Here is a 17,367-nt window from a genome sequence, read left to right on the forward strand (position 1 = left end):
GACAAGTATATTTCCCATGAAGTATCGTCAACAACCGCCTGCCTAGGATATACTGTATGTCTTGAGGTAATGTAGACATTTGATTTGGAAACAATGCTATATTAATACACTATTCGTTCAAACGCGTTAATGCTAAATTCGCGGGCGAAAGCTTTCTTGGTTCGACTGCTTTTGTAACAGATATCATTTACAGGCATACGCCATGCCCATGGCATATCTGTGGACACATTTAATTGTACAGCTTTTTAACGATAGTCCCGTAAGACTTTATTCTAAGAACGTGCCTCTCCTCTTAATACGTTAGCTATATATATTTTTCCTGTCAATTTTGTCTCCTGGTATTTGTGACTTGTGTGCGGTTGTAGTAATTGTCAGTTCTGATGACGAACGTCTGATGTATGCAGATGATCCTCGGATAATTCTAGACATTTTACCACTGATGATTTTGTGTTATTTCTACCTACATGTCCTCGCAGTGAGCTAGATTTCACCACTTCCCCTCTGTAAAGGTGGCCCAGAGCCAATATTGTGCAAGATCGCATTTTCGAACAGCCATATAAATTACGAGGCTGCCATATAAATTACGAGGCTGGCATATACGGAAGCTCAGTTTAATATTTGACGACTCCTTGTCAAGCCAGAGGTGATTAAACCAGCAAAACAATCTAACTTTACAGTACGAAGTAAGAGCAACATTATGCAGACCTGATTACAAAAATCGAAGTATGTTTTGTGAGTGGTTCAAGCAGTACGTGACGAAGAAACATTTTATCGAGCAGGAGAACTAGGAGGAGAAGTACAGTTTTCGGATTTTATCGGGGTAATGATTTCTTTTTGACTTTTTTTGAACTGTTAGAAAAACGTCGGGTCAAGAATACTGTAGTATGGCACCAGGCAAAGCAAAAGCTATTGGAATAGACTTGGGAACGACCTACTCGTGTGTTGGTGTCTTCCAGTACGGCAAAGTCGAGATCATTGCCAACGACCAGGGAAACCGGACCACGCCGAGTTGTGTGGCCTTCACCGATACGGAGAGGCTCATCGGAGATGCCGCCAAGAACCAAGTTGCTATGTAAGTGAATTGACTCCTTTGGTTATCTAGCTGTGATTAGAATCGTCTTCTGCACTTTTAAGATATCACTTTGCATGCCAGGGCAAGTACCCCCGAGGGCCATTACCCCCTACACCCCCCCCCCCCCCCCCCCGGGCAATTACTCCCCAAGGGTAATTACCCCCCCCCCCCCCGGCTACATACGACCAAGTGGTAAGGTTAGATTAACGATTAGGTTTAGGGTTAGGAGTTTGGGTTAGGGTTAGGGTTACGATTAGGTTCAGGGTTAGGACTAGGATTAGGGCCAGGGGAAGGGTCCGGGGTAATTGCCAAAGGGGGTAATCTCGGGGGTTATTGCCCTACACCCCCTAACAACACATAAACTGAAAAAAGGACAAACTATGCAGAAAATGAAGCGAAATGCTGATCAGGATTATTGACATGTCACACATGCCAACATTTTGATTTGAGAAAGAGGTAAACTCCAGGCGACCAAACGGTTTGAGAGTTTATAGGGAGGGGGATTTCCCACCTCCCAGAGCAGGGAAATGTGAAATTTGAGAAGTAAATTGGCTTGGGCTATATTTTATAGATGTCCTGTTTCAATAATCATCAACACGATGAGACTCTTAGATGAATTTTGATGTCAGTTAATTTTACTTTAGGAATGGTATTAATCATGCAAGACGAGTAATACGTTAACATGTCCTCAAAAGCAGTCGTCTTGAAAAACTCAAATCCCTAAGGGATGCAAAAGTTGCATCATGCAGATTGGGTTTCAAAAACCATCAAATGTTCTCAATTTGAATGTCCGTTTGAAACGCGTTTGAAAACACGGTTGCGTTTATCGAACCCCTGGAAATGCCTCAAACGCGTTTACGATCGTGATTTTGGCTCAGAAAATTTTTAGATAAACGCAGCCTTAGTGTCACTTCTACAGTTTAATCATGAAGATTCTGATTCAGCACCTTCCAAACGCTATAGATCGAACCACGAATTGTTTTCAAATTTTCAGCAAGAAATATAAAAGATACAAGGGAACTGTCAGTTTTGGCAGCCATTTGGGGGGCTATTTTGAATATATCTTAATGCTCTCAAGGATGCAAGAATTGCATCATGCAGATTCGGATTCAGCACCCTCAAAATATGGTAAAACCACCAATTGTTTCTAATTTGTCACCATTGAGATGGAAATACATAGGTACTTCCTGCGTTTTTTTTTTTTGTGGCAGCCATTTTTTTTTTTTTGCGGGCACCTTAGATATATAAAACTCCTTATAGATGTAAGAAATGTATCATCCAGATTTGGTTTTAGCACCCTCAAAATAGATTCAATTTATCAATAGTTTTCAATTTTTCCTCATTTCGAAGGGAGTACATGGGGAATTCCATTTTTGGCGGCTATTTTGACGGCCATTTTGAATATTTCAAAATCCTCAAGGGTACAACAGTTGCAGATTCGGATTCAGCACCCCCGAAATAGGGTAACACACACACACACACACACACACACACACACACAGACACACACACACACAAAGCAAACAAACAAACAAACAAAACAAAAACAAAACAAAACAAAATACGACAAAGGTCAGCCTCTAGTACCCATACTAAAATGTAAACAGAGTGTTCGAATGCTTCAATATTTCCTGCTAAACCTAATCTTTTCTATGCATACTCGGGAAGAAAAAGAATTTAAAAGATAACTCCCGCCTCATGGTAAACGTTAAAGGTAGAATTTACCACTAGAAGAAGTGATTTTAAAAATATTCGAATTATCAAATTTGATGCATATTATGTAGGTCAGTTGTATCACAAAACATCCTACCATATAAAAATTGTGCAATAAAACCTAAACATTATGAAAAGATAACACTATTTTTCTCACTTAACAATAACTTTAGACGGTTTAGTCTAGAAACACCCTTATTGTAACTATCGCTAACACTTTGTACATTTAACAATACGTGCATTGATTATTCTGATTAAAATTTTTACATGGGTTGTTGTATCCCGAACTCACTTTTAGAACTATTTTGAAGCACTTAAGCTGGGTTTTTGTTTCATCTGCAAATGGTAAATAATGCCTTGAAGGGTGACAATGGGGAGGGAATATCTCCCTCTGTATCACAATGGATGTCTGTTTAATTGTTACAAAGACTCGTGATACAACGTCATATTTTATATTCTCTTCTTCATGCCTATTATCTTTCAGATATATGAAAAGCATTTGATTAGTTTTCATCTGTTAACCGTGCATTCGCTACCTGGCAGTCTGGTACCCACTGTCTCGATAGTCCAACTTACTTTGTCACTACCACAAACTTTCGATATTTATAACATGAAAAGGGTATAAAGTACCCGACCCTTATTACGATTAATATATCATATCATCCCTCGGTGCTATTTGTGCTTGGCTCAGTGAGAAGATAGCACGGGTCATTTTGCGAAATTCTGGTAAACCCTAACTTCATTTTTTTTTTCGTTCATGTTATCAGAAAGAAACAAAATCCAACTCCAAAGCCTATTGATATATTCTTTGCAACTCATACATGATGGGCAAACGCACATAATGTAACACACTCACAAACACGCACGCACATACACATACATACACACATATATATACTCTCTAAAAAAAAAATCGAGTGAAAATTTTCACTCTATAAAGAGTGAATACAAAAAAGAGTGAATTTCGAGTGAAATTGGAGTGAATTTTGAGTGAAAATGCTCGTTTTCACTCATTTTGGAGTGACGTCAGGGATCACTCGAAGATTTTGGAGTGATCCCTGACGTCACTCCAGGTATATAAATATAAATAATACAAAGATTAGAATGGGTTAGAATGTTTCCACAGCCAATACCATGCTGTCCTTTTAAGAGCCCTTTAAAATACATAATGTTTTGTCTATTGTCAGTGATGATAGACATTGCGACCTGGTGCCGATTTATCACGCGTATTTCCTCCCCACGATGATTTCGGACAATGTCTGTTTATTCAAAACTTCAGTCGCAATGTTCATACATTTTCTGGGAACTTGCCAAGTTGAGTGTGGATGAAAGGACAAAAATATTTGGGGAAATCATAGTCTATACTGGATCATAAACAAGATCGTGGTGTGTAGAGCAGTATTTGTCTAATCTACTTACATAGGTTGCTGAGATGACATATCCAGAGAGAGCCTTCCACAAATTGGCAACTCTCTCTGTCTATGAACGAAAAAATATTTCCTCAAGTCAAGTTGATACTGCTGTTTGTCCAGTTGTCATACTATGGCCTCTATATTTCCTGTGAACAGAATCAATATATCATAATTTTGTAGCATGCATTCCAGTCAAATATTTAAAAACTTCAATTATTTCTCCATCCTGTGCCAGTGAGCAAGAGTGCGTAATTTAGTTGCACTATCTGTTCGCGATATGACAAATTTCTAAATCCTGAATTCATTGTAGTTGTCCGTCTCGACATACTCCAATTTCCTCTGCTCACCTTGCCCATAGGTATTATAGCGTCCGCACTGACTGATCGTATTCCAAAATGAGTCTTACTCCATTGGACGAATATAGCATTGTTATAATATCTGCATCAAGATTCACAAAAAGTCCTACCAAAATTCTTAACAATTCCAAGAACTGTACTATATTTTCACAATTTTGAATCTACTAAAACTCAAAGAAGTACACGTCTTGTAAGGAATTAATGAAGCGGCCACTTTGTAGCTAGTTCTTCAAGTTTCAATAAATCGTCTTGAACTTGCACAACAGTCTTTTCTTAATCTGAGAGAATATACACTGTCTAATGTCATCCGGGAAATCAATATCAAAGATTAAAAGAAAACTCGGTTCACGAGAGTGCGGACATATGGCGCGGCCGGGCAGTGTAATGACTTGTATTTTCATCTCAATTTGCTCTATCATTTGGCATGTTTGGTATGGTAACAAATTCGGCAAAAACTTTAGATTTCTTTTAAAATTCAGTAGGCTACTGGGATCTCTCAGAATGGTTAGTCTACATCCAAAAGTGGTAGGGTTGACAAATATTACATTTAACAACCCTATATACCCGGCATACAGATCTCAAGCGTTGATGACTGTGTATCCGTCTTGATGAAACAATCGTCTTCTGCTCTTTTCAAGGTATTGTTTACCATTAGAAGCAGTGATTTGAAAAAAATGTTCGAGTTATTTCATTTGATGCATTTGTGTAGGTCAGTTATACCACAAAACATCCTACATATAAAAAAATCGCAATAAACCCTATAATATAAGGAAATGTCACTATTTTAATTAATAAGCCATATCTGAAGACGGTTTATCCCAGAAACAATTTTGTAATTCTTATGACTGTTGTTCACACTGCGTGTATTTAACAATACTTAACATTGATTATTCCGATTAACTTTTTTTTTAAACATTAGTTGTTTCTATTCCTAATTCGCATTTTAAAACCATTCTGAAGCACTAAAGGTGGGTTTTTGTTTCATGAGCAAATGTTAAATATTGCCGTTAAATTACTACGAATAAAAACAACACGCTTTGAAATGGCTTACACACAGCTCTCTAAAATCTTAATTCCTACAGGCGTATTTCACTGTCCCATCAAGATAGTTCTAGGACATGTAATTGTGTTCATCCAAGGAGAAACCCAAGTTTCGAAAAAAATGATGGCGTGTGACAATGGCATCGATTTGGGGGGGGGGTGATTGGGGGTCATTTTAAAATGAATAAACAAAGAGAGAGAGAGAGAGAGAGAGAGAGAAGGGCCATTTCAGAAAATATGTTAGGATAGCAACTAGTAGAAGAATAGCAAAAGCTTATCATGAATTAGGTTTATGTCATTGCCATGACATTTAGTAATAAGCAAGAGTTTCTATCATACTGGGTGTCTTAAAAAAAAAAAAAAAATACAATCTTGAAATGGCCGCCAAAGAAGAAATATATGATTCTGGGGAAAAAAAAAAGTTTTTATGTATGGATAGCTTATGGACTCATCTTTCATATGACACCAAAAAGTTGAAAAAATAATTCAGGCTTGAATGAGTACTGCTCACTTTTGTAAAGGGTGTGAAAATTAGGCTGCGCAGGAATTAGCCTTTTAAATTTGCGACATGTGAGTCCGTTGGAGCTTACAAAACTGAAGTTGATATGATAAATTTATGATCAATTGCGATGAGAATGGGTTTGCTGAGTGTATTTTATGGTTTATTAAACCAAGCTTTTATGCATGAGTAAACCCCAGTTGCATCTATTTTATTCATTGTAGCATTGCAAATTTTCCTGGTAGACTCAATGGTGTATTCATATGAGACAGGATGAGGGGATGGTACATGTTACAATTTTCATGTTACACACTCTTATTTTTTTACATCTGTGACTTGAATGAAAACTTTAACCCCACATTGCAGTTATTTTCAGCTACTGGCTACTTTTATTCAGGTTACCCATTGAACTAAAGAATAAATAGCTGACACCTTTGATATTTTTTTTTTTGACAATCCAGAATTGAATATTCAATGTTACATAATCCCTACCTGATTGCTAAGTAAATCAGTGAGATGTTCAATGTGGGTTGGAGGTTTTTATTCAAAGTCAGTGATGTTAAAAAATCTGACAGTGTGTAACAGTGTGTCACTTGATCATGATACATTAAGAATAAATCAAGAGCTGTAGGTTGTTACTCAGCCCTCATTCATCTTGGAGTCTTGGACTGACAACCAAAGATGGAGAGGCCTGAGTTCACACCGCAGCAGCGTTCTTTTATGGTAACAGAATACCACTTTGGTGTCATATGAAAGATGAAACCATATTGTAACTATCCTTACAAATAAATCTTTTCCCACAGATTGCAATTGATCATGAATTTATCATATAATGGACCTACGTAGGTCCATGATCATATCAACTTCAGTTTTGTAAGCTCCAATGGACTCAGCTCTCGTAAAATTGGAGGGCCAATTCCTGCGCATCCTAATTTTCATACCCTGTACAAAAGTGAGCAGTACTCATCTAAGCATGAAATATTTTCAGACTTTTTGGTGTCATATGAAAGTTGAGTCAATAAGCTATCCATACATATAAACCTTTCTGTCAGAATTGTATATTTTTTTTTTAATCGGCGGGCATTTCAAAAGTGTATAGTTTCTTTTTTTTGTGAGACACACGGTAGTATCTTTTTGAATGTTGCCCATGATTCGTGTCGTGAAAAAGACAGCTTTGACATTGAAATTAATGTATTCTTGCGTCGAGTTGTTTTTATTCTAACAACAGGTGTAACTGCGATTCATTGACATAAATACACACCGATTTTCACTGTTTTGCGAAATAGCCATGATAAAAATCATGGGCATTGTACTTGGGTGAGATAGTCCGCCATAAATGGCAGAAGCTTAGTAGTCGAGTGCATTTGACATCTATATTGCAATCAGGATGTCATGGCTTCGGATCTCACTCGAGTACGTTTTGAGATAAACTTGATTAATGATAAACTTGTAACAGATAAAAACAAAAATGGTATTAACACTTAAAAAAATAAATACACAGCCTCAAAAAACAAAAACAAAAACATGCAAGCAACAGATAATCGCCTCTAGTTGGTTCCGCAGTCATTGAAAGTGGGATTGTGCATAACACGCTAGTCGTTCTACGTTGCCACCACTACTAGAATTCTAGCCTGGATTGCAGGCTCTTATGTGGCCACCAAAGTTCGGGCCATGTTGAGCTCATAACGCTAGAAGGTGTTGTATTTGTAATATCTGTTTATGAAGACTTTGAAAATATCTTTATTCATTTCGATATGACGATCATTGCGACAGTTTTACTTCTTTACAAGTAGTTTCATTTTCATTTTCTCATGCACTACAGGAACCCTAAGAACACAATATTTGATGTCAAACGGCTGATTGGTCGCCGATTCACAGACGAGAGTGTACAAGCTGATATGAAGCACTGGCCATTCAAGGTGATCAACCAAGAAGGCAAACCTAAGCTAGAGGTGGAATACAAGGGGGAAAAGAAGATCCTCTCCCCAGAGGAAGTCAGCTCAATGGTTTTGACCAAGATGAAAGAGACGGCCGAGGCATATCTGGGTCAGAAAGTCACTGATGCTGTCATCACTGTTCCTGCTTACTTCAATGATGCTCAACGACAGGCCACCAAAGATGCAGGTGTCATTGCAGGGCTGAATGTTCTCCGCATCATCAATGAACCGACGGCAGCTGCCCTGGCGTACGGACTAGATAAGAGGGTTGAAGGTGAACAGCGTGTCCTGATCTTTGACCTTGGTGGAGGCACATTTGATGTGTCCATCTTGTCGATTGATGATGATATCTTCGAAGTCATGTCAACTGCTGGAGACACCCATCTTGGTGGTGAGGACTTTAACAACAGGCTGGTCAGCTATCTTTCTCAGGAATTCAAGCGTAAGCACAAGAAGGACCTCACAAACAACCCACAAGCCATCCAACGTCTCCGCACAGTCGCTGAGCGTGCAAAAAGAACCCTCTCAGCTGGTCCCCATGGCAGCATTGAGGAAGACTCTCTCTTCGAAGGAGTTGATTTCTACACAAGAATCACCAGAGCTCGCTTTGAAGACCTTTGCTCTGATCTCTTTAGAAAGTGCCTTGACCCAGTTGAGAGGGCTATTACTGATGCAAATATCAACAAAAGAGACATCGACACTGTTGTGCTGGTTGGAGGATCAACCCGTATTCCCAAGGTCCGGAGGCTTCTACAGGAGTTTCTAGATGGCAAGGACCTTAACAAGTCCATCCATCCAGATGAAGCTGTGGCTTACGGTGCAGCAATCCAGGCAGCTATCTTGTCTGGAGATCGAAGCGCAGAAATTCAAGATGTAGTTCTAGTTGACGTAACCCCTCTCTCTGTCGGAATTGAGGTCGAGGGTTTCGAAATGTCAACAGTAATCAAAAGAAATACGACAATTCCCACCGTGGCAACTAAGTCCTACAAGACGGTTTCTGATAACCAAACTCGCCTGAGGGTTCAAGTGTATGAGGGAGAGAGAGCACACACCAAGTACAACAACCGACTTGGTGAGTTTATGCTGACAGGCATTCCTCCAGCACCAAGAGGTGTGGCAAAGATCAAAGTGACCTTTGACATTGACGCCAATGGCATCATGGAAGTGACAGCCATGGACAAGAGCACAGGTAGCAGCAACAATATCATGATTACCAACAACAGGGACCGTCTATCCAAGGAAGAAATTGAACTCATGATCAACGACGCTGAGGAATTCAGACTTCAGGATGACCTTCACCGGAAAATCAATGCTTCCAGAAACAAACTGAAGGACTACGCGTTCAGCGTTAGATCTGCTGTCAACGGAACATTAGCCGAGAGGAAGCTAACCGATGGAGACAAAGAAAAGGTCATCAAGGCTGTAGAAAAAGTTCTTCACTGGTTGGATTCCAACTACAGGGCGACCGAGGGAGAATTAAATCAGCAGCTCGAGGAGCTTCAGAAAACCTGCTCACCAATCATGATCAAAATAAATGTTGCGAGGGGACGATAAAATGACTACCATCGAGTAGGGCTACAGCAAGGACTACCTGATTAATTGTCTTACTGATGTGGAAGAGATGGAGTAAATTGGCCATAAACCATTAACTAAGAATAAGCATTTCAATGTATACTCTTGTTTAATATCCACTGCATTATGTATGAGGGAGTTTAGCTACTGTTATGCGTAACCTTTTTCAATGCTTTTTATTTTCATATTGCGGATACTTTTGGTAAAGATATGGCGTGAAGATCGTGCAGTTTTGCGAGTAAGGAGCAGACTTAGTGTCACCCTTAGTAAGGACTGGTTGTGAAAGGGTACAAACTCAAATTCAATTAATTTTCTGAAATGTTTGCTTGGACGCAGAACTTAAAATCTTCCAGCAATTTGCACGAAAAGAGGAATCGAGAGGAGAGTTAAAATGAAATGCTCGAACAAGATAGTGAATAAGACCATTTTTATTTTTATAGCTTTTATGTCCAGAGAGATTAACTACTTCAAGACTTTTAGAAAATCCCTTTATTTACAACATGCTGATTATCTTTCAAGATTTTCCAGCCAGCAAAAATTATCAGGATATATCAGATCCTGTTTAATTGCTTAGATTATCCACTTTACGGCACTAAATAAGGTAGAATATGACTAGCTGGTTGATTATTTCTACTTTTTTTTAAATGAATTCATTTTCTTGCATGACACACAATAAAAATCTTTCATCATTGTACAACTTAACAATTAGACATGTATCAGATATGCACGCAGGAATGAAAATGGATAATTGCTATTACAAACTACGGGTAACAACAAAGATAAGAGACTATTATAGACTGAATACTTCACAAATGGATCCAAAAGCTTTCTTAGGCAATATCGGCTTATTATTCCGGTTACAAGATGTACCAAAGAAACTGACATTCATCTCGTACACATAATCTCGTTAATCTAGCAGAGCCCTTCCATTGTATAACGTAGTTAGATATATCATATTTACTGAATTTGAGTGTAGGGAATGAAGGTATATTATTACGGGACCTTGTTATAAAATCGGCCTCATGGATAAAGTCCTTTTGATTTCAGAACCATTGATAATTACGAAAAAAATCTACTCATTTTGGATTTAAAAAAAATGACATCTTGAATAGCCGTTCTGACATTCTTGCTTTAATTATAAACAGTACGATTTATGTTCTAGTGGTTCCATTGCGATTTGATAGAATGCATTTTCTGGTCGATGTACTCGATGGTTGATTAACTTTTGTCTATTGCTTCTTGCTGTTGGTACGTCACTGAGATTTTCTTTTTCTTTTCTTTTTTTCATGAGAACACAAAGGAAGATAACATTGCATATGACAATTAAAAGTATTATAGTACTCAATCATATAGCAGAAAATATGAAAAGTTTGAATACAACTGTAATCATGTTGTATACCAAAAATATTTCACTTTTTTTTTCATCGTAATGTATACATAATTATACCACGAGACGATCCGATGAATTTTATCTTCCATTTATGAGTTAATGAGAACTGTACATACTCAAATACGTTTGTGTATGCTGGACTCAGGTTTTGGAATACATGTACCTTAGTAGCAGTAGAAAAATCTGTTAAGTTAATTACATTTAAATATTGTTGCTTTCCACGTATACTAGATAATTGTGTTGTCTATAAAAAGTCTCTATTTATGGATTATATCCACCTGTCCTTCAGATTGAAATGCCTGCCCACAGACCTCTTTCCTTTTCCTTTTCATGCTTCTTTGCTCTTTTTTTTGTTCTTCGTTACGCAGTAACTGCGTAAGCGTATTTTTCTTCATATCTGTTATTTCTGTGTTTTGTTGTTATTGTTGTTTTGCGTGACCGCATGTATGTTTTATGTTTTGGTCGCGTTTTCTTGGTACACAAGGCTAAATGTAATGAATAGTGTCTGTGCCATAACATTGTTATGTTACAATGCATTTTGTTTGGATTCTTAAACAAGTAGCGTTGATAGCAAGCTTGTACGATTTATCAGCATCATATGATTAATGTACAATGGTACATTAATACATTAGGACCTATATTGGTACATGGTGTGCAATATGGCTGTTTGTTTTCTTTTGAGTGTTTTAATGCAACATTCATTTTCATTGTTTTGATTACTTCTTCTTGTTTGTTAGCATATGGCAAAGTATGCATTGTTCCTTTTTACTTCTTTCCTATTATTTTGTATCGTGTCCAATGATCTGTCGTTCCAAACTTGATGAATCAAATTGACAAATGTACCACATTTTATCATGTATTATTTTCTTGATGGAAATAAATAACAATTGATATTGAAATTGAAATTGAAAAATGGTTTATGCATAGTCATCACATCTATGTTTTCGTAGCTATATCTACACTGCATTAGCAGCTTGATTAGCCTGGGTATATTGTATGAGTACAAGTACGTGTGCTATGGCAGGTGTTAACCTCTTACCTAGGGCCTTAGTTCCGTTCCATAATTCTTGCGTTTTCCATATGTTGAATTCAGAGAAAAGATGCCACATGGCACAATTATTGATATACGCCCTTGCAGGTATTTTCCTGTATCTATAACGAATGTATAATACATAATTAGGTGTACACATACAGACTATTGATGGGAGTGCATCCCGTACCACATTGGACATGGATTCATTACCAAGATTCTGGTTTATAAAATATTTACCACAAATGTTGAATTGCACATTATTTTTTGATAACATGCGTAAAATTCAAAAAATGGGGCATTTATAAAATAAATGAGCATTCCTTCCACAATTATTAACATTCCCTATAATTCCTGTCATGCACCTATACACTCATAACTGTGTAAACGTAGACATATAAGATTGTCATTATACAACGGATGCGAATCGCGTAACAGCGATGTGGGTTCGGTATCATAGTCAATAGCCGGGTTCACACGTACATCAATTAGCGGGATACAAATCTCGAGATTTGCATCGCGATCGTCATCCCGAGTTTTTTGCACGTGTGGACAGAAAAAACCCGAGTATTAGCGGGATAAGCATCGCGATGCTAATCCCAAGAAATCTTGCGCTGGTTCGTCAATTAGCGGGATAATTGGCCCCGCGCTGGTACGTGTGAACGGTCGGGATTAGAATCTCGAGTTTTTATATCCCATCATGCAATGCGCACATCACAACAGCGCACTGGCGTAGCCAGGGGGGGGGGGGGTGGGCGATGGGGGCGGTCGCCCCCCCCCCCCCCCCCCCAAGATTTGGACCAGGGATTTGGGAGGCGGAAAAAAAATGCGTGTATACTGTATGCATGCACATGAAGCGGGTCTCCTTTGCAACCTTTCATCAAATAAGATATATTTTTTTAATATTTCACTCTAAGTGTGCACCAGATCGTTGAATTTCAATTCAAAATATGCAAAATCTCTCGTGCTTGGGAGGGGGTATCCCCCTCCCAAACCCTCCCCCTCTGTGCCTCTTTCCCTAGCTAAGTACACTTTTTAGATTTACAAAAAATTATGAATAATTCTGAGTGCACAAGAATTATCACTTATATTCCGAAAACTCAAGGTTCCCTCATGTATTAGGGGAATTTCCCCTTTTAATCGACCCTTTCCTCCCTCAGCCCCCCCCCACCCCATCAGTTTTTTTTTGTGTGTGTTTTTTTTTTTTGGTGATTTCCCAAATGTTGATTCCATCAAATATGCGTATACGAGATATCTCAATTTCAACCTTCAAAAGGAAGGGAAGGGTGGAGATAACAATCGCCCACGCCTTCTCCCTGCTCGCCCCCCCCCCCCCCCCGCCATGCATAGAAGTAGACTGTGGCTATTACCAGATCGCTTTATTTCAATTCTAAAAACGCAAAAGCTCCACGAGCGGGAGGGGGAATCCCCCTTCCCCTAAGCTCTACCTCACTAGACTTTATACATACACACAGATGGTGCACATTCGGAATAAGAGCTAAATCCCATGATTTTAACACTTCGATGAAAAAGTATGGCACCAAAAATTTGCACCAGATCGCTGAATTTCAGGTCTGAAAACGCAAAATTACCTTCGTGTGGCAGGGGATATGTCCCTATCTACACCCTCGTGTGCATGCTTTTTCTGTTTGATTGCTGAACAGACAGCGTTCATGATATTCAGTGAATACAAGAAGACTAGTGTATTTAAATTATACCATTTTATAGGCAAATTGTTCAATAATAATCTACACTGAAATATACTGCAACCTTAAACAAGTGGGACTGTTTCAACTCGTTAAAACACGCAAAAACATGCATCAAATTGCACCATTTGCAACATCAAAATGCAAAAAGTTCTCACCGTGGGAGGGGGTGCACCCCCCTCCCACACCCTCCCCTCCCCCCTCGCTCGCTCCACCCGCTCGGGTTCAGTCGCGTTCATGATATTCAGTGAAAAGAATTAATATAAGAAGTGTATTTAAATTATATCATTTTATAGGCAAATTGTTCAATAATAATCTACACTAAAAAATACTGCAACCTTAAACAAGTGGCACTGTTTCAACTCGTTAAAATACGCAAAAACATGCATCAAATTGCACCATTTGCAACATCAAAATGCAAAAAGTTCTCACCGTGGGAGGGGGGACACCCCCCTCCCACACCCTCCCTTCCCCCCTCGCTCGCTCCACTCGCTCGGGTTCAGTCGCGTTCATCAGTGAAAAGAATTGATACAAGAAGTGTATTCAAATTAAATCATTTAATAGGCAAATTGTTCAAAAACAATCTACACTAAAATATACTGCTACCTTAAACAAGTGGGACTGTTTCACGTCGATAAAACGCGCAAAAACATGCATCAAATTGCACCATTGCAAAATCAAAATGCAAAAAGTTCTTACCGTGGGAGGGGGGACACCCCCCTCCCACACCCTCCCCTACCCCCTCTCTCGCTCCGCTCGCTCGGGTTCAGTCGCGTTCATGATATTCAGTGAAAAGAATTAATACAAGAAGTGTATCTAAATTATACCCTTTTATAGGCAAATTATTCAATAATAATCTACATCAAAATAAACTGCTACCATAAACAAGTGGGACTGTTTCACGTCGATAAAACGCGCAAGAACATGCATCAAATTGCACCATTTACAACGTCAAAATGCAAAAAAGTTCTTACCGTGGGAGGGGTAATAATAATCTACACTAAAATTTACTGCTATATACCTTAAACATATATACCTATATACCCCCCTCCCACACCCTCCCCCCCCCCCCCTCGCTCGCTCCGCTCGCTCGGGCTCGGTCGCTTCGCTCCCTCGCAGACTAACCGCCCCCCCCCTAGAGGCCACCGCACACTACACGATCAGACTGGTCTTAAAGTCTTAAGCCAAGCTGGGTCTTAAGACCAGTCGTACGACCGGACACCGCACACTATACGACCCGACTGTAAAGCGCGCGCAGTGCGCACTGCGTGCGTTTTCATTTTGCTGCATTGTGAATGGCTGAAAGCTCACGACTGGTCGTAGAGATTCAACATGTCAAATCTCTACGGCTGGCGCTAAGACCCAGTCGTACGACTAGAAAACGGCAAGACTGTGACGTCACACTTGTAGTCTTAAGGTCTTAAGACCGGTGAATCGGGGCAAAATCGTGTAGTGTGCGGCGGGCTTAAGATGAAATCCTGGCTACGCCGTTGCAACAGCGAGGCCTCTGTGAAGAGGTCCTTCACCTCTTTGGAGCACAACAACAACAGCGCGCGAACCACACCACTGACGCGTAAAAGACAATGGACAAAGGTATAAGTGCGCGCAGGCAGTGGTAGAGAAGGGCGCTGTGTGACCCAGTTTGCAGGCTTTGCTGTTATCTCTATCGGCAATTAGCGGGATAATTCGGTACGTGTGGACGCTCGCCAAATTAGCGGGATACCGATCGCGATCGCTATCCCGCTAATTTGGTACGTGTGGACGCTCGCAAAAAAACTCGGAATGAGCATCGCGATCGTCATCCCGCTATTTTGTACGTGTGAACCCGGCTAATAGCCGGGTTCACACGTACACCAATTAGCGGGATACAAATCTCGAGATTTGTATCCCGCTAATTGGTCATGTCAGAAATAGCAAGAAAAAACAAGTGAAAATCTTATTTTTCTTAGGAAAGTGGACATTCCCTTAGATAGTAACTGTATTGAGAGGTAATATTCTTTCCGCTTTATTAAGGAGTAAAGACAACAGGTCTTTCATCTTGAAATGTGTCCGATTTACCTCGAATTTCATTTTGTACTACTCACATTTGTAGCTTCACTGAAAGTAAGTTTATTTTGGTGTATATTCTCCTTTTTAAAGCTACAATTATTATAAGTACACGCTCCTGTGACAAATTACATGTATTTTCTTCCATGCAGTGAATGTAACTTCGTACAATGAGCATTTTTTAAACAGCCACAGAATATCACATTACATATAAATGTACAAAGGAACATGTATATACCTTAAATATTATGATATTAATCACAGTTTCGAAGCGAATATATGTCAACAGTGTCCGTGGTAGCTTGTTCCATCTTACCTACTGTATGTATATTCCTCTTTCACACAGTTTCGTATTTCCTCATTTCAGACTCTTCCATAATGGATCTATATATGCATCCATTGGTTCATTCTATCCCAAATGTTCAAATTCTGATTAAGGGACATCTGACAATTCTTGCACATATATTTTTGTTCATTACATCAAGGCAAGTGTAGCTGTCTTGCTGGTTTATTACAAATCAAAGACTCCTTAGCGTAAAATAAAAATATCATGGCTGGTTAGCAAAATTTAAATATACCTGTCGGCTGAACATCGCAGTCTATTATATCTCTTACGACCTGCCAAATTCAATCGATAACAACGTACGAGTGATTGTTCAAGCAGAAAGGCGTAGATATATATATATATATATATATATATATATATATATATATATTGATTAAGATCTTTTGTCACACCATGGGCACTGATGAAGAGTGTGACCTTGCCTTTCAGTATTTGAGAGCTACGCTCCGTTTTTAAGATCTTCAAGATCTAGGATTTATTATTATTTTTTACGGCGTTCTTTTTCTACTGATTCGTTTACTATATATATATATATATATATATATACACACACACACCCTGTTGGCAAATCAATTGTGTGTAATGTCATACTGTGGCTGTTTACGAGCAAAGGCTTATCAAGAGATAAATCCCTTGCCAAATAATTCAATTTGAAAAGTATGAGTAACTGTTTGGGTATACCTATAGATACGCCATTTTATTCCTGCAAAATTCGGAGATGTGCCTACAGATACGCCTTCGTGTCGTATGAAGAAAAAGAGTATTGCTGAAAGGTAGGAAATTGCCTAAAATATTTTGAAAAAAAAAATCGAATTATTAGAATGGTTAAATCGAAGTGTGCAAATTGAAAAAAAAAGAAGCAAATACACAAATTGTTTGTTCTTTCACCCTTAGACCCTATTATCAAAAAAAAAAACAAAAACAAAAACAAATCACCCCAAAACAAAGAAACAAAAAAAGCAACAACAGCAGTGGACCAGAGTCCCCTAAATCTCATTTTGCCAGGGGACAACTACAACAGTTCTTACTCCAGAGTTGTCTTTTCCCTCTGTCATGATACCCAAGAGCAGTGTATGAAGAAGGAGGATTGAAGCAGTTGTGACAGCTTCAGCATAGTTTGTGGATGCCGAGGCAGCAGTCAATGCTAGAAAAGGTAAGCAAGATGGTTGCAGAGGTGGAAAACAACATTGATTGTTACCTTTTCCGGAAACGTTTGTTGGACGCAGTCTTGGAGTCGCCTTGGTGAA

The 17,367-nt window shown here is 39.0% G+C and overlaps 1 protein-coding gene across 1 annotated transcript; it reads left to right on the forward strand.

Moving 5' to 3' along the window:
- Nucleotides 1-884: 884 nt before the first annotated feature.
- LOC139737771 (heat shock 70 kDa protein IV-like) lies at nt 885-9,584 on the forward strand. Its single transcript, XM_071648445.1, has 2 exons — nt 885-1,072; nt 7,916-9,584. The coding sequence occupies exons 1-2, from the start codon at nt 885-887 to the stop codon at nt 9,582-9,584; spliced, it is 1,857 nt and encodes a 618-aa protein (XP_071504546.1).
- Nucleotides 9,585-17,367: the final 7,783 nt, after the last annotated feature.

This window comes from Diadema antillarum, unplaced genomic scaffold (genome assembly GCF_040938485.1).
Source record: "Diadema antillarum isolate AM-2024a unplaced genomic scaffold, OU_Dant_1.0 seq00000704_RagTag, whole genome shotgun sequence".
NCBI classification, from domain to species: Eukaryota; Metazoa; Echinodermata; class Echinoidea; order Diadematoida; family Diadematidae; genus Diadema; species Diadema antillarum.

Bases quoted from the DNA above. Each gene is read 5' to 3' on its own strand.
- LOC139737771 (XM_071648445.1), top strand. From the start codon at position 885: ATGGCACCAGGCAAAGCAAAAGCTATTGGAATAGACTTGGGAACGACC. The intron at 1,073-7,915 runs GTAAGTGAATTG...CATGCACTACAG, and splicing joins GCCAAGAACCAAGTTGCTAT to GAACCCTAAGAACACAATAT.